The sequence below is a fragment of the Perca fluviatilis genome, chromosome 24, assembly GCF_010015445.1.
Source record: "Perca fluviatilis chromosome 24, GENO_Pfluv_1.0, whole genome shotgun sequence".
NCBI classification, from domain to species: Eukaryota; Metazoa; Chordata; class Actinopteri; order Perciformes; family Percidae; genus Perca; species Perca fluviatilis.
The window spans coordinates 4,172,518-4,198,736 of NC_053135.1; the positions used below are offsets into that span (position 1 = coordinate 4,172,518).

General features: G+C 40.3%; 2 protein-coding genes and 1 non-coding gene across 7 annotated transcripts in view; 1 reads left to right on the plus strand and 2 right to left on the minus strand.

Moving 5' to 3' along the window:
- LOC120554449 (FERM, ARHGEF and pleckstrin domain-containing protein 1-like) overlaps window positions 1-6,341 on the minus strand; it is a 58,151-nt gene extending 51,810 nt beyond the window's left edge. For 3 of the 5 annotated variants that reach the window (XM_039793335.1, XM_039793337.1, XM_039793336.1), the window contains exon 1: window positions 6,095-6,341. The gene's annotated coding sequence lies outside the window, so the exon portion shown is untranslated. The remainder of the gene's footprint in view (window positions 1-6,094) is intronic. The other 2 variants (XM_039793334.1, XM_039793333.1) reach the window with 1 other exon arrangement.
- A 774-nt stretch (window positions 6,342-7,115) lies between these two features.
- On the minus strand, window positions 7,116-7,189 carry trnai-aau. The gene has a single exon. It is a non-coding gene; the product is annotated as a tRNA-Ile (tRNA).
- Window positions 7,190-7,318: 129 nt separating this feature from the next.
- Window positions 7,319-25,990, plus strand: LOC120554451 (N-chimaerin). The gene is made up of 15 exons (XM_039793338.1): window positions 7,319-7,512; window positions 7,838-7,948; window positions 10,596-10,634; window positions 10,782-10,837; window positions 13,053-13,084; window positions 13,312-13,425; window positions 15,185-15,311; window positions 15,837-15,998; window positions 19,780-19,857; window positions 20,527-20,611; window positions 21,145-21,318; window positions 22,218-22,295; window positions 22,470-22,607; window positions 22,906-23,011; window positions 23,184-25,990. The coding sequence occupies exons 2-15, from the start codon at window positions 7,930-7,932 to the stop codon at window positions 23,353-23,355; spliced, it is 1,380 nt and encodes a 459-aa protein (XP_039649272.1). The 5' UTR covers window positions 7,319-7,512; window positions 7,838-7,929; the 3' UTR covers window positions 23,356-25,990.
- Window positions 25,991-26,219: the final 229 nt, after the last annotated feature.

Sequence of the window (26,219 nt, forward strand, 5' to 3'; positions counted from 1 at the left end):
AAAATATGCGTCAAACCATTCCAAATGAAGTACTGTGGTGCTACAGAGACGTCCCGGCCTACAAATCCTATCCTACAGACTATAGAAAAGATCTTTGTTTGGTACAAGTCCTCGCAAAAATGATTCATATTTTTCATCAATCATATCGCAATATCAGTCAAAATAATAGTAATGGGATATTTTCCTCATATCGTGCAGCCCTAGCAAAAGTATTTTTTATATTTTTTTATTTAGGGTGCAGTTTGTCTTTTTTCATGTCTGTGTGTTGTTAAATGTATGCACTTGTATTCCTATAATCTTTGTATATGAATTGTGAAATGCCGTTTTCTTTTTGAGAAAAACGATAAGAGATGAGATGCCTCATGAACCTTGCCAAGTTGCTTTCTGGTACAAAGGTTCCTTGAAATGTGGGGAAAATACAACATTTGTCTCATATTAAAAGTGGAGTAAGAGACTGTTGAGCTTGGAGAGAAACTTTGTGCTTAATTAGTTCAAGAAATGTGCAAAAATCTTGCCACGTTTATTCAGTCTAGGTTAAATTGGCCTTGCACAATGTAAAAACCACAAGATATTTAATCAGTGAGTTTTCACTGGTGATTTCTTTATAGGTCAGGATGATGAAACGAGTGTTTAAACCACTGACTAGAACAGCCCCATACAGTATGACAGCTAAACTTTAGAGTTTGGCCAATGCACAAAGAAGCAGACAAGACATGTCTCACACCTTGCTAGACACACACTTATTCCAGCTGCAGCACATGAAGGTGGGATTCCCTACAAACCAAACACAGAGCTCTGTTTAAGACCAGTTCAGACATGAATCAAAGCTTCACAAGTAGGGCAGATGAGATACGGTCTGAGAAAACACAAAGACGCTCACCCCCCCCCTTCTTTCACACACACACACACACACACACACACACACACACACACACACACACACACACACACACACACACACACACACACACACACACACACACACACACACACACACACACACACACACACACACACACACACACACACACACACACACACTTTTCAGCACCCCCACCTCCATCCCACACTTGATAAACCTCAACCTCAGACAATAAATATGCTCTCAGACGGTTGGTGACATCACGGCTGAGGAATGTTTTAGAAGACAGTCAGGGGGCAATGCAGGGATGAGATGCAGCTGAACTGCCCCGACATACAAACAGTCATTTCCTATGCGAGTGCAATCTCTTATTCCTTTTTTCTTTGCTTTTCTCCAAGGTGAAATTGCTATTTGTGTCTTTATTTCAGACACATTTGGTCATCCTTACTTGTCAATAAATCATTAATCAATATGTCATTAGGGACCTATTGGACATCATCATGATCAACAGTTCGTTAGATCTTTCTCTGTAGTCACAGGTTAAAATCCTCTGTCACCCGCTAAGTAGCATTAAAAGGTCCATTTGTCAAGACCAAATACAGTACGTCATCAGGTTGTTGGGGCTGTCCGATTCCAACGTCTTCTCCAAATGTGCCTGAGAAATGAATTTTTTTGCCCAAATCTGGAGAATAAAACTGGTGGTGTATAATTTGCGGTATTTTGTAGACTATCCTAAAAACCCACAGAGTGCAGGTCACTGTGTGGCTGGAAGTACAACGACAGTATGGTGAAGGCGCTGTGCACAAACAGACTCTTAAAGAGTAGAGCTGCAACAATGAATGGAATACAGACAATATGCAACAAACAGACTAAAGTTATCGTTTATCCCAGCGTCTATCAAGCTGCTGAACTCCAATAGTAAATCTTAGCACAGCAGAGCAGGGGTGCAATAAATACATCAGCACTTTTTGTACTTCGCACTTTAATTATTACAGTTACTGTACTTCTTAGGATGTTGGGTTTGTCTGTGTTGTCATGTGTGTCCTTCTTTTGTGTCCTAGGATGCTTCGTTGATCTTAGGTTTATGTTTTTATGTTGATTTTAGAATGATTTTTCTGTTACATGTTTGTGTTGTAGATTGTAGCACTATGTCCTTGACAAATTTCCCCTCGGGGACAATAAAGTGTATTCTATTCTAATAATCTGCAACAATTGTGATCATCTTTTTGCATTTTGGACTGTTGGTCAGACTCCAAGACATCATTCTGGGCATTAGGAAATAGGGACGGGCAGTTTGTACTATTTTCTGACATTTATAGGGCATCATTTTCTCCATTAAGTGAGAAAATAACCAGCAGATGTATTGATGATGAAAATTAATTCGTCGTAGTCCAAAAGAAGAGGCCCCGGATATGGCACCCAGCCAGTGAATGCCTAAGAGCTCCAGGGGAACTGCTCTGTAGCTGACCTCTGACCTCAGAGTGAGAGTGGACTTCTTCTTCCAGAATCATTTACCACAAAAATATACTGTATACTGCTCATGGAAACAAAATGAACGCAATAAAAACCCTATGCAAAAAATGTTTTTGCAAAGAAACTTCCTCTTTGTTCGTTCACACCTAATCCAGCCTTTTATTTCCAACGTGAGAACCGAATCTTTCCAGAATTCAAGACCCCATCTTCGACTAATCCCTCCACCTGCACACACAAACAAGTACCTCTGTTCACCTTAGTGACAAAAGCTGAAACTGGAGCCTGGCCAAGGCAGTGACCCAACAATAAAAAGGACCTGACATTCAAGTTACCCATTATACACCTGTGGGGAAATTCCATTGTTCTTGTGTACTACTTCCCCACTAACTGCACTGAAATGAACACTCTGCTCGGTTGTTTATTAGTAGTTCCGTATCAGCCAGTTAGGGAGAGTATGTGAGAGTCTAAAAGAAGAAGTTAAGCCTTCAAGAAGTGCTTTTTTTAACATTACACTCACTCAGAGTTACCTACTTGTTTCTCCCTGTGTCACCCTAAGTCAAAGCAAAACAAGTGTCAACTGAGAGCCAGCTTTAAAGCTCGACCTAATCATTTACAAGCAGTGCCAGTGCCAGTTACCCTGACAAACATCATTAGATCATATTCTGCAGGCCGCGGGGTTGGTTTGTCGCCTGCACGTCTTCAGTCTCTCAGCACGAACTAGTCAGTCACCAAGGAGCCTGCACGGTACATCTCAGCCATTTTTAAACCACAAAACACAAAACAGCAACTACAGCAAGAGAGTACTTTTCCACACTTAAACATGATGAGGAGTACAGTGCCCAAAAAGCTCATCAATGGGCCTGCAATGGCACTGAAACACAATACAGCTACTTCCGCACTTCTTTATACGAGTTCCCCCTTATGAACAAAAATCATAAACGTTGACTAGACTGATTCGAGACCTTGAGGAGAACACACTAGTTGTTAATTTAGCATCATTCTGGATTCATTTCACAACAAAAAGAGTGGACATTTGGAAGCAGAAGTTTCATCATCTCCTCGGTAGGGGCTGGGCTGGGGATTATACATGGAGTAAACAGAGGAATACAGAGCGAGCTGGTCACACAGGCACAAAGGAAGCCACTGTGGGAGCTTCCAGCAGCGGGGCTTTAAAACTCGGAGGGACCGAGGCCTCTAAACCAGCCTTTGAACTGGTGTTAGCTGAAAGTTTCCCAAGAGTTTTTGAGAGGGACGCCAGGCTCTGGGAATCGAATGTGTGTGTGTGTGTGTGTGTGTGTGTGTGTGTGTGTGTGTGTGTGTGTGTGTGTGTGTGTTTGTGTGTATACAGACACACAAGTGCATCTACAGAGATATCTGGTTCAACTTCTTTACTATTTCTTTTACATAAATGAAGATGTGTAAAGTGAAAGTAAACCATTACATAATCTGCGTTTGAATATTCAGAAGGAGGTTGCATAATAGGCAAGCTATAAAACAGGCCAGACAATCAACCCTTTGATAAGTGGATTTTCAATGCAACAGGAGATAAAACTGCATAACTATTGATTATGTTGAGGGGAACATGACGACACATGCCAACAATACAGACATTTTGAAAGAGGATCAGGGGTCACAAGCTGAAACTAACTAAAAAGGGATGTGACATGGAATGTTTTTACTGATAAACTGCTAAGCTAAGTTTGCAGCTGTGTAATTAGCAGTGTTTCTATTGGGGATTAAGCTGTTTTATTTATAAAATGACAGAAAATCCTGCTACAAATTCCTAAAGCCTAAAATGATGTCTTTAGATTTCTCATTTTGACCGACCAACAGTCTAAATCCAAAAGATATTCAGTTTACTGCTAGTAAACTAGTTTAAAAGACGAAAGAAACCAGCAAAAATTCATATTTGAGAAGCTGAAACCAGTGAATTTCAGCTCTAATGTACAGCTTTGTAATCAAAACAAAAAAAGCATACAGGAAACTGCAGGAATATGTGGATCATTTGGTAGGACAGAACTTTCTATTCTATTTAGGAAATGACATGAAAGCTGTGACAAATATTCAAAACACAAGGCCAATTCCCAGACCATCTGTCCTGCATTCACTGAGGAACGCTGTGGGATTCAATCAAAAGCTCTGGGAATAATTAAGCAAGTGGACCTTGCATTTTGTATGTTTACCACATACAGTGCAGTACGTGTTTCCAAGGTCAAGTATCAATCTTCAGGCTCAAACAAGAAAAAATATATGAAAAGCTGAAAATACAGATAATAGCATGGAGCTCCATACAATACATTAACATGCACAAAGAGCCTCAGCTAAGGACCATAAAGGGAGTACATTCATTACCCGATTGTGTTACTTGGTGCCATTTTACAACAGGAGGATCGTATTTAATATACAGCTACCGACTAAACTGATAAATGACGCCCTCAAGCATCAACTACAACCTGACAAAGCACAGGTGGGGATGAGATCAAGGCCACAACACAACACGGCTCTTGACAGATCAATAGGCTGCGCTTGATACCACGTTTTATCAAGGTGACACTGCACACGCCATGCCATTAAGCTGCTCTTTTGCTCTCGGGAGAGTTGTGTGTGTGTGTGTGTGTGTGTGTGTGTAAGAAAGAAAGAAATAAAGAAAGGGAGTGTAACACCAATTTCTCCTGGCATTGTGGGAGTCATACTGATTGTGAAAGTGAATTGGCAACAGGGCAGCATAGTTAGTTAGATTAGGCACACCACGCTTGGAGAACACCCATGCTCCACCAACCATCAGGACAAAGCTGATCCTGCTTCCTCCCCACTGACCCCGTGCTCTGACCTCACTGCCAAAGGGGGTGGGGTGCAAAAAGAGCACATGTCCCCCAGAGATCAATAAATGAAAGGGATTTGTTTTGTCACCTCATTGGTGCCATACATTTTTGCATATATCCTCCATGGTTGGTTGGTCAAGGTTTGCCTGTGACAATACCAGGGACCTAGAATGAGTGATATACTGCACAACATGCAGCAGTGTGAAATAAAGTGAAATAAAACAAACACAAACCTATATAGAAAGGCACACACATCAGAGTACAGTTGGCACAGTTCAAGCCCCATGATGTAGGTTAGCAGAGTAATCCTTTAGGCCAGAGTAAAGATGTCAGTAGGCTAAGGCAACCTGATCACACTCAAGAGACAGGATTGGTGTGTGTGTGTGTGTGTGTGTGTGTGTGTGTGTGTGTGTGTGTGTGTGTGTGTGTGTGTGTGTTCGTTCAATATTAATGTGCATGTGATGACAATAAGCTAAGCCTATTGTAAGGTTTGGTGAATGGAAAGGCAGCTGGGAATAACAGAGGAGAGAAGCTGGACAAATATAAAACATCACCCAAAGTAGGCCCTACATGCCGCAATATATTAACTTTGTAGAAAAATGTTTCGATACGTGTAAATGTTTGAGGATTATTTGGAGATCATGGTCTATCATTAAGCTTACAGTAAAAGAAGCTCTGGTGGACCTCCTAAAGCTCAGGCGATTAGGAAACTGAACAGGCTGGCTGCAATGGAAGCGAGCTTACACTTAAGATATCGGGCTCATCAAACATCACGCAGTGTTGCGTTAAGAGGTCTTTAAACTGGAAACGTAAATTGCAACACATGTGGCTAAATCTTACACTCAAGTGTGCTCTATACAGGGAACAGCCGGGAACAGCCTACCGGAGAGGCTACATGTAACCTCGCTTCCTAATCAGGATAGCATGATTTCCTTACCCCCCTCTTTCTTCAGGATCCACAGATTGTCCGTCAGCAAGAGCTTTTATTTCCAACGCGGACGGTAAATCCCACACAGTGCTGTAAGTTTTGATCCAGAAGTCCTCTCTTCGCAGCCGAACCGCTCCCTCTCAGGTGGGACGTGGTTCCTGTGTGGTAGCCATTGAAACAAATGTGGGAAACCGTGCATTGAGCTCTCTACTGGAACAATAAAGAGCTACACACCGCCTCCAGCACTAGCGCCCCGGCACTACATTGTAAGGCAGGGAGAACGTAAAACCAGGGTAGCTAAACAGCGCCACCTCACGGTAGTTTTGGGAAATGGCACCGTGGAGGCAAAGGGTTTGGGTTAGTAGGCTAGCTACTGCATTTTTCTTCATTTAAAATGCTCAAATAAATATAGCATAGTAAACTATGGTTAATTGGTTATACATATTGTGTTAGTAATAAAGTAAGAGTGGGTTTATTTTGAGACTTAGCACCACATAAAATCCGTTAAACGTGTTGGAAAGGTTAAGACTGAACAATGTAATATTCCTAAAATTTCTCTGGATTAGAAACAAAAGTATGCAATATGTTCTTTCATTGTTTTTACAGAAAAATATAGAAATGGACTGACATCTCATAGGCTATGTTGAAATATAAGAGGGCAGTGAAAAACGTGTTCATCTTTTTTGTTAATAGCCTAGTAGCCTATGTGCACATAGTGTAGGCTATTGCTTAAACTTTTTATTATTTAAAACATTTTCTTACACGTACACTGGCAACCTACTGGTATACAGAGAATGTAACTAAATAGCTACATCGACCAAGTAGGCTATAGGCTATTTAGGCAAATTATTAATTTGAGGTAGGCCTACTGTACTGATGTATTTCAATGTCATGTTACTTTACACTTCTACTCTACTACATTTCAGAGGGAAATGTACTTTTCTGATGTTATATTATATATGCAGTGAAGAAAAAGGTACTTACATCCTCAGTATTTCGGTAGTCATGTTGCATTATAGAAAAAGGTAGCTGGCCAGTACGGGGATCGAACCCGCGACCTTGGCGTTATTAGCACCACGCTCTAACCAACTGAGCTAACCGGCCACTATTCCCAACAGTGGAGGCATTACTAATTGTAAATGTATTGCTTCATTGTCTTTCGTACATTTAGTTTACTAGGAGGGCAGATAGCTAGCTGTCCAGCGAGATATCTGGTTAGTTATCTTTTAAAAACCTAGCTTTGCCTATAAAAAAAGCTGGGACATGATGTAACACAACTTCACTACATCGGGAGTGACGACGTCTTTCGTGCCACGAAGTACCAACAGCAAGGTCCGTTGCCATAGTAACTCCAGAGAGAGGGCGAGACTGCTCTGCTCACGTGACCCAGCAAGATGGCGACCACACAATGCAGAATGGATTTGACTGTGAGTACGCCGTATTATTAGCTAACCGTTAGATTAATAAACCAGTTTACAATTTCATATTGTTGTCTGTGCACTTGTATGTTGTATTGTCTTACAAATCAAATGTTTTCTTTCCAGTTAAATGTAAAAACAACATCTATTAGTTGTGTTTTATCCTCGGTTCAGCCTCCCATGTGAAGTACTGAGTCCGCTAATGTTAGCGCTCTTATAATCTGAGCTCGGTCATTTATTGTTCCCCATCTGTTTTCACTATGGCCAGAGAACCTCACCACAGTCAGTAACTGAATACTTTCAACTTATTTTATTTGTATCTGTTCTCTTTTAGGATTTAAACTGACTGTGTCCGTTTTGCGTTGAATTTGGATCTGCTGGTTAAATTGTTCATCATAATCATCATCATCATATCACAGAACCAAGATGGCCCTAAATGTCTTTGGTAAGCAGCATCACGCCTCTTATATTCTCCTTTGTGCCTTTACCTGATTGTATTAATGATGTGTTTGTGTGTTTTCATTTTTCTGCTTATTTGTCAATTGTTATGATCAAGTTTCTCTTATGTATTTAGGTCAAATTGGGAGAGGTCACTAGACATTTTATGGATCTAGTAGCCCTGAAGCATAACTATTTATTCAAGTACTGCTGGAAAAAAGCACTTGTGTACTTAAATATTTCCATTTTGTGCTACTTTACACTTCTTCACCAAATATGTGAGACGAATAAATACATTCTTTTTCCACTACATACATTTCACAATTACAGTTAGTGGTTATTTTGCAGATTAAGGTTTTACATACAGATATATGGTCATCTGTTTCAACATTAAAGTGCTGTTACCACAGTAATGCAGCTGCAATGATAATTAATTACATAATTATACTAATATAAACATTGACAGGACTCCTGCTACATAAGGAATACTTTTATTACTTGAAATACAGATTGCTGATAATGTACTTTTTAAATGCAGGACTTTTACTAAAGTTGGCTATTAAATACACCAGGAAAACATACCAACATCACAATGTAAAAGTCCTTCCTTCAAATATTTAGTGAAGTAGTATTGGCAGTAAAATGCAGTCTGATTGATCCTTTAACAAGTAAACAGTATTTAGTACTTTAGTAAGTACTTAAATTTGTGTGTATTTGAGGTGGTGCTAGGTCTAACATAGGTCTTTATTTACTGTTGAATGATACTAAAGTATGGTTTGTCTTTTACGCTCTTTTGGAGAGCTGCATTTCCACCCCTGTTACAGAGTTGCCAGCAGTCCATATGTTTTGACTGGTTTCTTGTGATTGTGTCTAGCTGTGAGGGTATGTTGCCTTGAGAAAGAGGGTGAGACACTTGCCCGGGGAGGATTTGGAGTTATTTTGAAGACAGGATACCGGGACGACAAGTGTTGAAAAGATAAGGCTTGCAGAGTGAACACAGAGTACACCGAGACAGGAAACAGGCTGTTAGCTTTACCCATGCAGAGAAGATGGAAGAAAACATATGTCCGAATTTGCAAGATGCTGGCCAAAGGACCGATGCATATTATTATTTTCAAAGTGAGTCTATATCCAGCTTTTTTTTTGTGAAATCTACAAGTGGAGCAAGTTATTCTTTCTTTCCAGAATGGAAAGATTGTTGGTCTTGCAGTTTTGGATGCAGGCATTTCTGTTGTAATTGCACTTATTCAGATAACAGATTTCCGTTTCTAAGGAAAGAAACACGTAATTTGTGTTTTATATTTTACAAGAAAAACTAAAACAGTGTATTAACCAGTCCCGACCTTGTCACGCTTATACACTAATTGTATTTGTCAAAATATCCGTAGGATAGTGTTACATGTATTATGTTTGAATATTGAGGCTTCACACCATGAGCCACAATGAGTCACTGAATAAATGTACACAGCACAGAATTTGAACCCGAAAGGATTTCACACTAATCACCTTGTAGGATTTTCAGTGATCAGAGTTCAGCCAAACTCCAATTGGGTGCTTGGAGCTGAAAATGATTCTGTTCTTCTTAGTGTCTAATGTTGCAGAGAGTCTAATGTTAATATCAGTGTTGTTTATGGTCTTCAGCAGCTGAACAAGCATCAAGGACACACTGCTGCAGTTTTGGTATTGATCTACAATTCATTTTAGATGGGTAGGCCTGAGGGGGGTGACAAGCTTGTCTGGGAGTAGGAAAGATAAACCTCACAGTGAGAGCTCCATTACAAGCCACCCTTTCTGCAAAGCAATATACATGAATCTTTCACAGCTTTTTATGCTTCACAGAGTAGATTTATGTGTGAATTCACTTAGTAACCGCTTATGCTCAGTGAGCTTTTTGTTGTTGGAAAAGAACATCATCCATCAGTGTGATACCCTGAGGTAATTGCACACAAACTAAAGAAAATAAAGTAGCTGAAAGCCTTCGCTTCATGTCATGCAGTCTTTGTCAGGATCTTTTATAGAGTTGGGCGATACGGAGACAATGAGATTTTTGATAATTAATCATCAGTTATGTTGATATAACAACTATGTGGGTGTAAAGGCAAATAATAGAACAGCTACAACAGTCTGGTGTGTTCAGAAAATGACATCACTCTACTGTAATGCAGCCTTTAAAACCAGAAAAAGACAACACTTAAGTCGTATCAGGATATTACGATATCCAAAATTTAAGATATCTAGTCTCATATATTGATATTGATATAATATCAATATATTGCCCATCTTTTATTCATTAAACTGTTTATTTAACTTGTTTATTTGGCAATGAAATTATTAAAATGTTCATTCCAACTGTTCATCCATTAAACCAGCATTTGAGCATTTATGATGGAATGTAAAATTTCTGTTTTAGATTTTTTTTTTACATTAAGCCCCCTGCAAATCTCTGTTCTGTTATTTTTATTGCTTTAAAATAAGAAAGATTAAATAAAATGACAGATCTTATCTGGTTGATGGTTCGTATCAAAATTGAGATTTAGAACAGACTGATAAAACCAGCCCTGAGCATTCTGTCTTGTCCACTTGGGGGCGCTGTAGCAAAGGAAATTAAGCACGACTAATTGTTTAAGACCTTGTTGTACTTTTTCTGTCCTCAGATCATGATGAATACAGGCCACCAGTGTGGAAGTCTTACTGTAAGTATTGATGTGATGGGACGTTTGCTGTGTGTTATCCTGATTTTTAGACTTTAATTTTAGTATTGTTATACTCTCCTTCTTTGCCTTGAGTGTTTCTTTATGGCGGCTTTTTGCTGAGGATCTGAGAATTTGTTTTTGACACAGTGTACCAGCTCCAGCAGGAGGCGCCTCACCCACGCAGACTCACCTGCACCTGTGAGGTGAGAACACACTTCCTAATTGTCAGCCAGCAAATGTCATGTTTCTTTAGAACACAATATTTAGTGGTAAGACTTCATGGTACTACTCTTGGAAAATATCACTTTACTTAGAACATTTTTGCGAATAAAGGGTCTATAAAGTTTAAGGAGGTGCCTCTGATTACAGATGTGTTATTGCGGTTAACACATGAAAATGTAGCTTCAATGACTAAGTCACATTTTCATGTGCAGGAGATTTGAGCACAGGTGCAGTACATCAGTAGAGTTAACATCTAGGTATATCCTTTCACAGATGTTTCCTTTGAATTAAAGCACCCTACAGAGGTCAGTTTGATATCCCATTACCTTGTTTCTTCACTTAGGCTTATTCTATATTCTCCAGCATCACATACTATGACCAACTGCAGCAATCATTGTATGGATCAAGTCTCAAGCAAGCTGAACAGTTTATAGCGTGTCTTTGTGTGTGTGTGCGTGCATGCGTGTGTGTGTGTTTCGTCTTCTCAGAGACTGTACCCGCTGACTCGGCTTGTAGCAGTGCTGATTGTTTTTGCTGTAGTTCACCAATCCATTGTCTTCAGGGAAAGCATCTGTTAAGCCAGACTAAACATGTTGAACACTGCATGTTTGTTTTTTTGGACCATGTTAGTAAAAGCACCTTCAGTATTAAAAAAGGAACCAGATGTGTGTGGGGGGACTGCAAGGTTTGGGGGAATCCAAAAGGGATTAAAAAATGGGGGTGTGGATGTGTGTCCAGTGTTTAAATTAATCTGTATAAGGGAGTCCTCTTAGGGCATGCTGGTGTGCTAAATGAACAGCTGGTTGCTTCGACGCCCTTGCCCAGTCAGGTAGTCGGTGCTGACCCACTTAAAATCATCAGACAGACGGAGTAGAAGAGCCGACCCCCCACTCCCCTCCCCTGCTACCAGCAGCTCCATGTTGTCTGCTGGGAGTTCAGCCATATGTGATTTAATGATGCACCAATAAGCATTTATCTAAATCTGGTACTTTTTAATTTGTGGCATGTCAGGGTGACTGTCCTTTACCTGGACAGAGCTCAGGTTACATTATGATTATTAACACTGAAAACGTTAGCTTTATCAAAGTTCTATATACAATGTCCGCTACAGGTGCCTAATATAGGATGTTCATAAAAATAATAAATTGGTACATCATATATACTGTAAAAACATTCAGAAACAAACTCTTTACATAATTGCTCTAAGTGTGTGATTCCAACCTGTGCCAGGTAAACCTTTCACTCTGTGACAATTTATTTCGTCATTTTCAAAATACACTTCATGCAGAAGAGATTCAGAATGGGTTTTGTTTATTCCCTCCAGCTCAGCACTCTATAATGTGCGGTCAAGGATGTCTATTGAGCATTAGTGATGGGAGTCTGTGCACTCCATGCATGGCTTACTGACAGACCCTTAGAGCAGTTTTGGTAAGAGAAGGCTAACTTTGACTTTTTCCATCCTGGCTATGTTGTATAATTTCTTTATTTTTTTATTTTTTACATTGTAGGCTTTTAGTGAATGCTGCTATTCACCATATTGAACTGGCAGGAGTTTACAGTCTACAGTCTATGTACACCTCATTTTATATCTACTCCTGTCAGAATAGGAGATTGTTGACATTATGCACATACAATGCAACATTTGTACCTGTACCTTTTTATATTTAAGTGTGTATGTCCCTTACTTTCCTCTCTTCCTTTGTCTCTTTAACACACACACACACACACACACACACACACACACACACACACACACACACACACACACACACACACACACACACACACACACACACACACACACACACACACCTGGCTACTTTCTCTATCACAGACACAAAGCATCCAAATTAATATTCAGCGCTCTTTGTTGATTTATTGGCTCCACAGCAGTTTTGTTGAGAGCAACACACAATGTTCAGCTTTTTATCTGAGTCGTGCAATATTCTCTGCGCCCACGCACTCCCGAAGAGCACACAGTGGGTACAGTTGTGGTGGCATTTCACACACTATATTGCTGTTGCTTTTGTGTCCTACAGAGCAATAGGACATTATTAGTTTCGTTATACTGCCATGTAAACATTTCCTTTTCTTAATCTTCATTCCGTGGGTTGTTTCCTCAAATGTCATCATTCCGCCCAACAACATGTTCCTTTTTAGTGTTTTACAGACTACTCATTTTTCTCTTCCCTGCAGGTGGACAACCGACCTAAATACTATGGAAGAGAGTAAGTTGGCCTTTATCAGTACTTTTATGTGAGGCACATTCCCTCAATGCATCTCCAACAGTTAGGATGGTTTGGAATCCATCTCCATCTACCTTATAACATACATATTTCCACCATTTAATCTATAGTTTCCCATAAACGTAGAAACATAATTTGTGGAGGAAGTATTACTTGGACTTAAAAGTATTTTATTTTTGTGAAATCTTTACCCTGCTTTTCACGTCCAGGTACCATGGGATGATCTCAAGAGAAGAGGCCGACCAGTTGCTGAGTCAGGCCGAAGGCAGCTACCTCATCAGAGAGAGTCAGAGACAGCCGGGCACCTACACACTGGCTCTAAGGTAATGCTTGTGTCTTGTGCGTTTTATCTAATTTAGGGAGATGCAGACAATCAAGAACAAATGTGAGCTCAGTGATGCCAATGGATATGTGCAGGCTTAAGTACTGGAGCAGGGATTACTGTGTGTTTATTAGAAAATGAACCACCACAACTAGAAAAACAGTAAACTTCGATCAGAGTCTGGAAAATCTTGAAAGTCAAAATCTGGAGAACAAATCTGTTCCTGATTAAAAGCCAGTCGTAAAAGCTCTTTTTCAAACGGAATTCGCTTCATGATAAATTATCAGCAGTTTGTTTTTTAAGACCTCTAAAATTGCTCTTTTTGTTTGAATATTTCTCGGTCCATGGAGCAACGTTACTATTAGATGTTTTATTTTATTTTACAAGTCCCTGGAAAGTAAGCCAAAAGATATGACTAAAGATATTTTGCCTTTACTGTGTGTGTTCTGCTTCTTCACTTCTTGTGAATCCCCTGAGATCTTAGTAGGAACTGTTTTTCCTCGTTTGTCTATGTCTGCACGTATTTGTGTGACAAGGCAAGAAAAAAAAAGAGGAGTGCTGTGTGAACGTTGAGCATGTCTGATCGTGTGTTCACGCCACAGGTGCTGCGAGGAGTGAGGGTTTAAAGGCAGCCTTTGGAGTTGTAAGCTGCTCAGACTAAGGCGCTCATCTCTAAACTCACATGGCTCCACACACCTTTCCTCATGGGGAGAGGGCAAAGTGTGAGGAAGCTGTCTGAGGTATCGCCCTAATAAGGTTACCAAATGTGGTCGATGTAGGGTTGATGTTATAAGTAAGTGTCCCACTCTCTGGCTCCATAAACGTATCTCTATTATTCACACAACGTTTCGGCCCTCAGGCCTTCTTCAAATCAAAAGTTGTCCAAATAAATAGATGTATGCATATGGAGCCAGAGTGTGCAACACTTTTTCTTATTTTCAAGTCTACCTCCAGTGATGATCAGCACCTCGCTACAACCCTTGGTGTGCATTACTTTTCTATATTATATAGAAGTTTAAAATGCCTGAATAGTTTGTAAGCGTGTCAGTAGCCAGTTGTGCTTGATTGTGAGCTATCATTTTCTCAGAGTAGGTGTCATACTTTCAAATGAGTGCATGGCATAATTTGAATTTGGTTTTGGGTCAGTTTGCTCTATTCATAGCCATGTCATTCTTCCACCTGCACACATTCCTCTCTCTTTTACTGCCTCTACTATCCCTGTGGTCATAATTACCTTCCATAAATACCCATCATAAACTAGTGGCCCACTCTGGGTCGGCAGAAAAGGAAAGGTTGGATTTTTGGGTTAATGATCTAACGGTGCCGTTTTATCTCGCGGTGGTTTCATTGGGATCCACCGTAGAGCAGATCATGTGTTGGCCCAGTTCAGAGTCTGTCTATCACAGATTTTGTGCCATTTTTTGACTCTGTATTATCTTAGTAAAAGGCTGCAGTATTTTTGTGCATTAAGAGAGAACATGAGTAGAGGTTGTTTATGATGAAGTCTCTTTTTTTCTTCTTTTGTTGTATTTTTGCTTTGAAGCTGCCTTCCTTTTTTTCATGCCATTTAAAGCAAAAAAGCCAGCCAAACTTGTCATTTTTTTCATATATTGATTTGGTTCCAATCTTCTCATTTTGATCAAATGTTATATTAAAAATAAATATTACTAAGATTCTAAGCATTAACCCAGATGCCTACTTGACTTCAACTGTAAGGACCCAGTCTTCTTCTTGACCCAGTCTTCCTCCGTTCCATCCAGGTTTGGGAACCAGACAAGAAACTTCCGTCTCTACCATGACGGGAAGCACTTTGTTGGAGAGAAGAGGTTCGAGTCCATCCACGACCTGGTCACAGACGGCCTCATCACACTCTACATTGAGACAAAGGTGTGTCCATGCGTCGCTCACTCTTTCCTTGTTAAACGTACTCTACTAACAAAAAAACATGGCTTTCTGCGATGGCTCTGAGAACAGTGGTGCACAGTTACACCCATTAATCTGGGCTGTAATCACTGAATGTAAATGCTGATTATGGATGATTACAAAATGGAAGCATTTAAAGCTTTCAGCTTCTGTTTGCCAGATGTTCATTTCGACTCACAAATGATGACCCTTTGATCACCGCTTGTTTAGTCGATCATCTGAGTCCCTGGTTTCCTTCAAAATAATCCCTGGAAAAAGAAGGAACATCGGCACGTTCTTGAGCTCACTCCCCATTAATTGGTTATTTGTTGTACTAAAGGGGACATAGCGGTGCTATTCAATTAAGAATATTATTGCAAGACTGAATCCAAGTACAGTTGGTTTCACAGGAAGGAAAAATTATCATTTATACTGTTAGGGGACCCTGAAACAGTGCTATTGATATGAACATGCGGCTGTCGTGTTAACAGTAACCTTCTCTTCTGTCAGGCAGCGGAGTACATTGCTAAGATGACCATAAACCCCATTTATGAACATGTGGGCTACACCACCCTGAACCAGGAGCCCACCCTGAAAAAACACCTGCCACAAAGCCCCGAGGCCCCAGATGGACCTGCACCGGCCAAAGACGAGCGTAACGCTGAGGAGAGGGTGAGGACAAACACACAAGCATGAATGTTGACGCGGGCAAAGTGTCCACTAGACGAGATGACGGCATTTTGGCAAGGGGACCTTCTCAGGAAGTATCTTCAGCTAAAGAGTGACACAGCTGAGCATTTCGAGGCTGCTTAATAATAATATCTTCAATATCTTCAACACTTATTACTCTCTGCAAGAAATATGGAAATAGAAACTGTGTAGGAACCTAGGCCAACAGCATCCCCCAATTAACATATGTTTCTGGCAAACTGACCTGAAGGCTTCTGGGTTTTTGAACTGTTGGTTTTAATAAGATATTGAGTTGTGTTGGCCCAGAGTATTGGCTACAGACCAAAGAATATCCCCTTTAGGAAACTACAGTCTAAAACTAGGCGTAAAAATAACCATTATTACACAAATTGAATCTCTTTGGTTGGATGTTTTGCAAATTGTCTTTGCATGTTGTAGAAGATAATGAATCCAGAAGACACAGGTACGGAATGTTCTGAGTTTGTGTTTCAGTTCAGCAGAGGAAGGATCAGTCCTTTGCAAGTGGAAGATGAGTGGATTTACGCTGTAGGCAAAATCTCTTGGAACAATCAACTCTTAAAGTTACTGGACCTTGCCTGCATAAATAAAGGTTATGTAAATCATAAAGCATTAAATGCTAGCATATATACCATCATAATATTTCCAGAATGTTGTAAAAAGTATAAAGCGACGATAGATAAATGTTAAGACAACCTGCCGAGAGTTAGAATAAGGGTAAAGGTAGGAAAAGTTGCTGTGTGTACAGTACTAAGATGGAAGGATGAGAGTTGAGAAACATGGTGAAAGAAGAAGGAGAAGAAGAAGGAGGAGGAGGATGGATGCAGAGGAGCGATGGCCTCAAGCCAAAGGCTCTGCAGCAAAATTACATAACAGCAGTTTGCCTGCAGAAAGCTGCTGTCTCCCAGAAGCTGCCTACTAAGTATTCAGGAATTGGTTTTGTTGTTGGCTCATTAGTTTCCATTCAGCTGTGAGATAATTGCTTTCTGTGATTCGTTTTTAACCCAGAGGACAGACAGGAAAGTTTTGGTGGAGCTATTTCAGAGTTTGAAAACAGAAGTTTGGAGATGAGAGGTTTACTTTGCGATGCAGGAGCTAACTCGTATGCTAATCACTAAGCAACATTTAATGTAACTTTCCGTTCAGAAGCTGCAGTTTGTGCAGGTGGGTGCATGAAAATGTGGCAGGAGATTCAGATCCACACACAAGTGTAACTCAGTCCAGTTAAAATGGAAAACGCAAAACACACACCAACAGGCTCATAACAAAATAGGTGTAGTGTGTGCAATGTGTTTATCTGCCACACCAGCACTGAGGCCTTGTGTGACCTGCAGTGCATGACCACCTAGACTGCACCTCATACATCACTGTCTCTGTGTGTGTGTGTGTGTGTGTGTGTGTGTGTGTGTGTGTGTGTGTGTGTGTGTGTGTGTGTGTGTGTGTGTGTGTGTGTGTGTGAGAAATGGGGGTAGTCCTGTGTACGTGTGTGCTTTCATAATTGGGTGGATTTGCAGACAAAGCAGTATGGCTGTGACATTGAGACCAGAGGTGGTCTCTGTAGGGAAGGCAAAACACACGAGAAATACATATTTCATGCAGCGAATCAGCTTTTATCATGGGTTAAATGCTGTTTTTATGGTCCCTATGGGTCTGATATAGACGTGGTTCTGGTGATGACTTTTGAAATTTAAATTTTTAAGGCCTTGTTGTGAGAGTGAGTTCACTGTACGGTGACAGGAAGTATTTTGGTGAGAGGAGAAGGCAGTAACCAGATTTGAATACCTTTTATCGAGCAGAAAATACAGAAAAAATATGCATATTAGGAGCTTAAAGGGCCGAGCTTTTTTCCTTTTTCTGTTTTTTGATTATGTCTATATTCGGACATATATTCGCTCTTTTGTTATCCGCCCCGCCATCCCCACACAATGAAAACGGGCATTAAATATCCATGACCAGTCATACATATTCACTGTGTTGTGTGTGTGTATATAAGCTAAGGATTAGTGATTTGAAGGTGTGGTTGCTTGTGATAAGTGCATTGTCTGTTAAAAGAAAATCCGACTTAATTCAAATTTCTTTTTTTATTATAACGTTTGTCATGACTTTTTCACAAAATACCATTTGCAGTAACTTGTATGAAATGAAAAAATATCTAAAATAAGATCAAAACACATAGCTTGAAGCTTGTAGATCTATCTCACACCAACAGGAATTAATACAGTCCCATCGCTTGTTTGTTGACAGTTTTGCTCAGCCCGAAAATGTCAAAAAGTCCAACCATCCACCCACCAGAGGCGCCACTTAACGAGGAACCTCTAAAGTTCCCTTCTTAAGTGATAATTTGGCCTTAAACTGTTCTCATATAATGTCACTTGTATTTTTTAAGATAATGGATGACCAGGGCCATCTAAGGACATGGGATTGTGTATAATCTGTCGAGCATATAATATCATGCAAGAAACACTGACATAAAGCAGCCGATAGCGGTTGCTGTTGTTCACAGTGGACCAGAGAAATCGGGAAACATCAGAGCAAAAACAAATCAATGTTGCCGGTAAAATGACAAAAAAGGAAGGGAAACAAAAATTGTGAACGAATGAATCAAGTAATAGCTTGTTTATCAGCTCGTTCTTTTTTTCCCTCCCTTTCTCCTACTCTCCCGGGACAATTGAGGTGGCAGAAATTGGTGACGAACAACAACAATCTCTGTATTCTGATTGGCTTATTCTCCTCTCTATGTGACCTGTTAAATTCATCCATTGCCGCAGCGTAGCTCAGCCTCCCCCTCCTCTTCTTTCTCTCTCTCTCTCTCCGCCTTTCTCACCCCCCTCCTCCACTAGTTCTGCCTGGTGAGTGTGTGGAGGGAAAGAGGATTAACATATACGCACGCACACACACACACGCATACACTGAGCCATGTGGGCTGAAGCGCTCACCTACACAAGACTGAGAGACAGGAATGCACATTCTGCAGCATCAGTCCGGTTTGAAGGATTTTGGGAACGCATCTCAAGAAGATTTATTGAATCATATTAAGGGAACTTTCTTTCACAATTTATTTATTTTCTGTTTTTTATTGGCTGGGTGGCTTTTGTTGATTTTTTTGTTATGAACTGGAATTGCACCATGCAGCCCCATCACTATGCAGAGCTAATCTGATTGGCTGATCTTTGTGGTGCTAAGACGGCAGGATTGGTCCTGCGTTGGCTCCTCGGTTTGGGATGTTGTTGTCGGCTAAAGCTTTGAAATGATTTGAGAGCGTAGTTGTTGTACTAATTCCCGTTTTTATTAATTATTCTGGACATTTTTTGATCATTTTAATACACTCTTTCTTAGAGTGTTTCCTTTTTGGGGGTTCATATTCAGTCTGATTGTTTGACTGTATTTATTAATGGGATTTTGGTCACACAGCCAGCGTTTGATTTTAACCTCCTGTGTGAGTTGAATTCACACCAAAACTACAGATCCCGCAATGCCGAGCCGAGAGTCATATGTCGTTAAAAGAGGTAAAAAGAAATCCCGCAGGCGAGCCGAGAAGGAAACGGGTCAGAAGGGCTCTTTGTTTACAGCAGCTCTCGGTTTGAATGTTAGCGCGGGTTCAATTCCCTCCCTGCCAGTCTCCGAAACCTCCTCGGACCCAAGCACAGGCTCTGGGACCCGTCACAAGCGGGCACCAGCCCCCTCCAAACCCACCTCCCCTGCTTCCACCTTCTGGCAACCAATCCGATCTTTTGCCCTTTCGCAGCTCACATCGCTGGTGCGGCGGGCCACCCTGAGGGAGAGCGATTTGGCACCCAAGTACGAGAAGGTCCACAACTTCAAGGTGAGCTTCTCCTTTGCTCCTCCATCCTGTCCTGTTTATGTGTGTGTGCTGAATGATGCCAGAATCGCTGATTCAGCTCATGGGGTCTTATTCAAATTCACCTCAGAGAGCGTGGAGCGCTTTAGGATACACACATAGAGAAACCCACATTTGTGCATTTACAGTTGAGGTTTTGAGCCTTTTCTTTAGTGCTTTAGATTCACAGATTTCCATTTTATAAGTAGCCATTAGTGAGCAGCACAAAGGTCAGAGCCACAGTGTGCTGAGCTCAAGGGTAATGTGGACACACACACACACACAAAGAGCACTGTAATGTGATGGAGGTTATTAGCATTTCATTATAGTGATGAGAGCCAATTTATGCAAAAAAAATAAGCAGATTAAAATTCTGTTCTCACTGTAATTTTTCTATAAATGCACTTTCAGCACTCCTATTGTGTCTTCATCATTTTCTTGTCCGTGTCTATAATAAAGATTGGTCACATGAATATTTTTCTCACCTTGTTCTCGTTGTAGACTATATAATTTCAGCACATTTATTCGGGGGTTTTCTATTTATTATTTTGTGTGACCATATCTGTTTTCACTTTAATATTTGTTGCGAATTCTGTGATAAATTTCCGTTTGAAAATATTCAAATTTCCCCCTTTTGTCTGTCTGTTTAACCAGGTTCATACATTCAGAGGCCCCCACTGGTGTGAGTACTGTGCCAACTTCATGTGGGGTCTCATCGCCCAGGGAGTCAAGTGTGCAGGTAACACACACACAGACACACACAGACACAACATAAACACATCCTTTGTCACAAACATCAGTGTATAATGCGCTTTTCTTTCAATCCAAAAAAAGATTCAATTTCTGCTCCTCTTTGCCTCCTACACTGTGTTCCACACGTTGCGCCTCTTCTCTCTTAAATCGTGACTCAAAACTGGGACAGCAGGCTTAAAGTTAGTCACTTTTGTTGTTGACTCATCTGCTGTGTGTATCATCATGGATTTTAAATGTTAACAGATCCAATTTGGTGTGTGATGAACTGTTCCTCTGCAATGCCTACGTTTAAATGCACCTAGTTATAATGCTTTAAGTGTCAGACAAAATTACATTATACTGATATTGCTTTTGGGTCTTCAAAGTGGTGTGAAGAGCCGAAAGCAGGATAACAGAGCACAGGCACACTTTTAATGTAATAAACAGCCACACAGGATGTTAGAGAGCTATTTTTAGGGCAAGAGTGGACATACAGTAATGTAAAACTATTCACTTTTATACTCTGTCTTTCTCTGTCAGACTGTGGGTTGAATGTCCATAAGCAGTGCTCCAAAGTCGTGCCGAACGACTGCCAGCCGGACCTGCGGCACGTCAAGAAGGTGTACAGCTGCGACCTGACCACGCTGGTCAAAGCCCACAACACCAAGAGGCCCATGGTGGTCGACATGTGCATACAGGAAATCGAGGCGAGAGGTAAAGCATTGTGTTTGCTGCAAAATTTGATAGAGAGAAAGGGAGAACACCCACGAGGCCACCATGTGTATGCAAAACGTGTGTGTCAATGGTATAAAGCTGTACAGAAGCAGAATAAATTGCATGTGCGAGAGTGGGAGTGCTACAATTCTCCACCCATGGGATCCGAGTAATCATAGGGGAGCTGCCACAGCCAGGATTTTATTGACTACAATTCAAGACCTGAGTAAAACTAATACGCAAAAATCAATAAAGACACCTGACTTGGAGTGATTGAACTTGACAGGAACTTGACAGGAGCAGGAGAGCAATTCACTCCCCATCCCCCACTCTGTCTCTGTTGTAGTCTCTCATCAATCTTCACTGCCGTCCGTCTCTCTTCGTTTATATCTCGTCTGTGTGTGTTTTACTCCGATTTCTGTATCTCCTTCAGTTTAATTAATTTAAGCTGTTCCATTGGAACAACCAGAGAAAAACCATTGTCACAAACACATTGTTGTATATCAGCATTCATCAGCTGCTGACATCTCCAGAATTATCAGCACATTTGAGTAATCTGCAGTACTGTAGTAAAGAAATGAAGGTGGCAAATAGCGATTATTTTCATTATTGATTATTCTGCCCATTGTTTTCTCCACTAGCTGATTAATCGTTTAGTCTAAATGTGTAATAAAATAGTAAGAAATGCTTGTCTTTAAACGTCTGCTTTTGTCAAAGCAGCAGTCCAAAACCCAAAGATATTCAATTCATTATCATAGAAGATAAAGAAAATCAGCCATCAGCAATCCATTGAGAAGCTGGAACCGGTGAATTCTGGCATTTTTCGATTGAAATATGTTTAATCACAACAATTTCAGTTCACTTAATTTATCAAATTCAACTCTCGTTGTTCGTCTCAGGTCTCCAGTCAGAGGGTTTGTACAGAATATCGGGCTTCAGCGAGCTGATTGAAGATGTCAAGCTGGCCTTTGACAGAGGTGAGTGTCCTGTTTCTTCTAAGAGAATGTCCCTTTTGGGATCAGTGAAATATCAATACAATTCTGAAGGCAATTATTCCATAATCTTGGGGCTTCTTTCTCTCACTGACTTGTGTTTTTTTTTTTTTTGTGGATGGTTTGTTTGGACGATGTATCGACTGATTTGCTTCACAGATGGAGAGAAGGCGGACATTTCATCAAACGCTTACGAAGACCTCAACATTATCACCGGAGCCCTCAAGCTCTACTTCAGAGAGCTGCCTATTCCCCTCATCACATATGATGCCTACCCACGCTTCATAGAAACCGGAAGTAGGTCTTTACGCTTTATGTACCTTATTACATAACATAGAAGAATGAATGGAAGGGCAGTTTGGAAGCCAAGCTGAACTTTTGAAGGCACTAGGCAACACGGACAAATCACAAAAAGATGTTGAAAAAGATGATTGTGTGTGTGAATTGACACAACAGCTACAAATCAGAAAAAGATGTACTATGTGAAATGTATTTTCATTACTGTTGTTATTATTTGATCCTTATGTGTTGCTTTGGCATGGGATAGGCTATGTTTAGAGCTCCCTTTAATTGGTGTTCATTTTGTTTGTTGCAGAGATTGCAGATCCAGAAAAACGTCTGGAGTCTCTCCACGAGGCCTTGAAGCTGCTGCCGCCAGCTCACTGCGAGACGCTGCGATACCTCATGGCTCACCTCAAGAGGTCTGAACACACAACTCGTGGTTTCACTCCATCGCATACCTTTAGTTGTGGTAGCGAAGTCGTTAAATTCAGCTTAGTGACGGGGTTTAATCACTCAATTTAGATTTATTTCTAGTTTTGCGGTCAGCTTTGCCTTCCTTTTACACATACGTTCCGTCCTCTCTCCTTCCAGAGTGACCGAGTACGAAAAGGAAAACCTCATGTCCAGCGAGAACCTGGGTATCGTCTTCGGCCCGACGCTGATGAGGGCCCCCGGGCTGGACGCCATGACGGCGCTCAACGACATCCGATACCAGAGACTCGTGGTGGAATCGCTCATTACCAACGAAGACGTGTTGTTCTGAGAGGAGCGGAGGGAAACCGTTCTTCCAACGAGGAGAGGAAGGACAGACAGATTGGGAAGCCCTCCTGTGAAAAGATGGAAGAAAAAGTTGACTTATTACAAGAAAATGAAGAAAGAACACGCAAGATACCTGGAAGTTGTGTCTTGATAGAGAGGACACCAAGGAGTGTTTTTGTAAGGAGTGGATGGAGGGAAGAATGAAGGAAGTGACTATTTGCAGTGAAGGAATTGATTAAAAAACATGGTGGAGAAGAAGTATGGAAGGATGCAGTGTTTCCCTACATTTTAAATGCAAAACTCAATCAACAGACTAGAAGCTTCCACAGAAGATCAAAAATGTCTAATGTTGTACAAAACTTGCCCAGCCTTACTTGATAGAATTAAAAGAGAAATATGTTCTCTATCCTAAGGAGAAATGAATATTAGCATTGCAACAACATGACTTAATCTCTGTAGGGAAAACACTGTGCGATCCATCTTTATGTTAAAATCTTTCTTAAATGGGATGCCTTGACAATTGTTAGTTTTCTTCACCAGACTTATTTTAAAAATCAGCTACATTAAAAAAGCTTTTCTTAGCACTGTTTGCATTAGCCACAGAAACCGAATGAGCCACAAGTGTCACAGAGGGGTTTCAGTGAAAAATGCAGTAATGCTCCTTTCTAATCAGCGTTTCCCTCCAACTCTGGTGGTAAGAGATTAGTTAGTTTGCTTTGCGTCCCATAGTGTCAAGCTATAATCCTCCTCAAGAGAAGAAGAAGCACTGACGTCATAACAGTAGACAGCTGGATGAATGAATGAACGATTGGAAAAAGGGAACCACTCACCCATAATGCTAACTCATTCCTCTGAATGGAGCTTAAGTGACTTGGACCTACTATGTTTTTAGTTCCTCTTTTCAACCTCTTTACTTTACAGCTCCCTCTTCTGTTCCATTGACTGAAGTGTAATTATACAGTCATTTTAAACTAAGTAGTTTTTAGTTGCTTACATAGAAAAAACAATGCAGACTCTTGTTTGTGTCATATTATAAGCTTTTGTTGCTGTATAATTACATAACAACTGATGGAGCATTACATTAAATGGTTTAACTTTTTTTTTTTTTTCTCACTGTCCCTGAACCAATCCTGTGTTCTCTCACTTCTCCACCTGCCTGCTTCGCCTCTGAAGGTGAAAAATTACACTTTTTAAATATGAAAGTTCCCAAAGGAAGCTTTGGGAACTTTCATGCAGCAAGCACACATACATTTTCCTCCGAATATTAAGTATTTTCTAGTTCTTAAAATTGGCATGTTGTCTCCACCCAACACTAATTCATTGGCAGATGGTGAAGAGAGGAACACACCATACCTAACTTGAAACATAAAAGTGTTAAACAGTGCTTTATGTTGTTTTTGCTTTGCTTTAGTTTGACTTTTTGTATAAAGCAGTATTGTAATTAAGTAGTGTTAACAAGCACATTTTGTGCTCCAAATACTAATTGAAATTCTTGATCGCTTTCCTGGATGCAATTCAGAACATTGAAATAATAATTTAAAGGCTGACTTTATTGAGCTGGGTGGGATAATTTAGACACTTCAGAACCGAGATGGGTTTCGAGCACCACCACGTTATGTGAAATTTTAATATCCCAAAATTTTAAGCAAGGAAGCTCAATTAAGCAAAAACTCATAATGTTAATTACTCTGTATCCGTGTTGACAATTAAAGTGCTATTGGCACTTCCTTCTCTCAATGTGCTAGTTGACAATGAGGCCAAATTGGGACTCCACTGACCGGTTTGGACAGATGATACAACTGTGAAATTGTGAGAAATAATATTGCTTACACATAAGTACAGCCAGTTTGATTTTATTTAACACTTTATTTTGTATCTTTTTTTTTTTTTTTTAGGTCAAAATTAGATTTGACCTAAATACAAGTTAATGTAATCAAATGCCATACATATGACTGAGTTTCTTCCAGATTTGTGAAGATGTGCTACTGGCTAAACATGGCAAAGGTTTGCTGTAATGTTTTGACCGTGCTCTGATGTGATGAAAGCAGTATTAATTGTGGGATGATGTTGCTGATCATCTGTAATATGAAGGAGTGTATTTGCCATGTTTTTGTATTTTTTTAACTAGTGCCATTTGAAAAGGGTAGAGGTGTTAAGTGAATGCCTTCTGCATGTTACCCCCACCTCAACTAACACACTAACCCCATTTTTTCATTCATTTCTAACCCCATTTCTGTCGGGGGTCACTGATTTCCTATTCCTAATTCCTAGTGCGCTTCATTTGCAGGGCAGTGACGACCAAGACCCAATTCACCGAGCAAAGAGTTAGGGCTGTAAAAAAATCAAGCGCACCCATCCATTGCTGGGTGCAAAATGGATGTAACATAAAAGTAACATCAACATTTTTTCTAACAAATCTTGATTTTAGTTTTTCATGTGTTCTTTAACTGTTTTGTTGACTATGTTGTACTAACTACCATCAGCCTAACCCGATGATAACGTGAGCCTTCAGTGATCTGTGACACTTGATTTATACATTTTTTTTTGCAACATGAAATGTCTTTTTTTATTGTCATTGCTGTAAAGTATTTCTATATGGTTCATGCATGGTGAAATTAAATTATTAAATATGGCTCTCAGTTGGTGCATGTCTGAATTTTGTTCATAACTGATTATCCAGCCATCACTCCAGATAAAATTTGCTCCTGAAACATTCCTGTTTTTTATGCACTAACATGAAAGTATACAATTGAGCCAGCATTTTACTGATCCGATGTTAAAATAAACCTTTATTGATATGACTTTATGTATGTATGATCAATCTTGCACGGAAGCTGGATTCTCGCGATATCAAGCGTTCACGAGAGA

What these genes read in the sequence shown, in the direction of transcription:
- LOC120554451 (XM_039793338.1), top strand. An exon ending in GACTCACCTGCACCTGTGAG is followed by an intron (nt 10,838 to 13,052) that starts GTGAGAACACAC and finishes TCTTCCCTGCAG; the next exon opens with GTGGACAACCGACCTAAATA. An exon ending in CACTCTACATTGAGACAAAG is followed by an intron (nt 15,312 to 15,836) that starts GTGTGTCCATGC and finishes CTCTTCTGTCAG; the next exon opens with GCAGCGGAGTACATTGCTAA.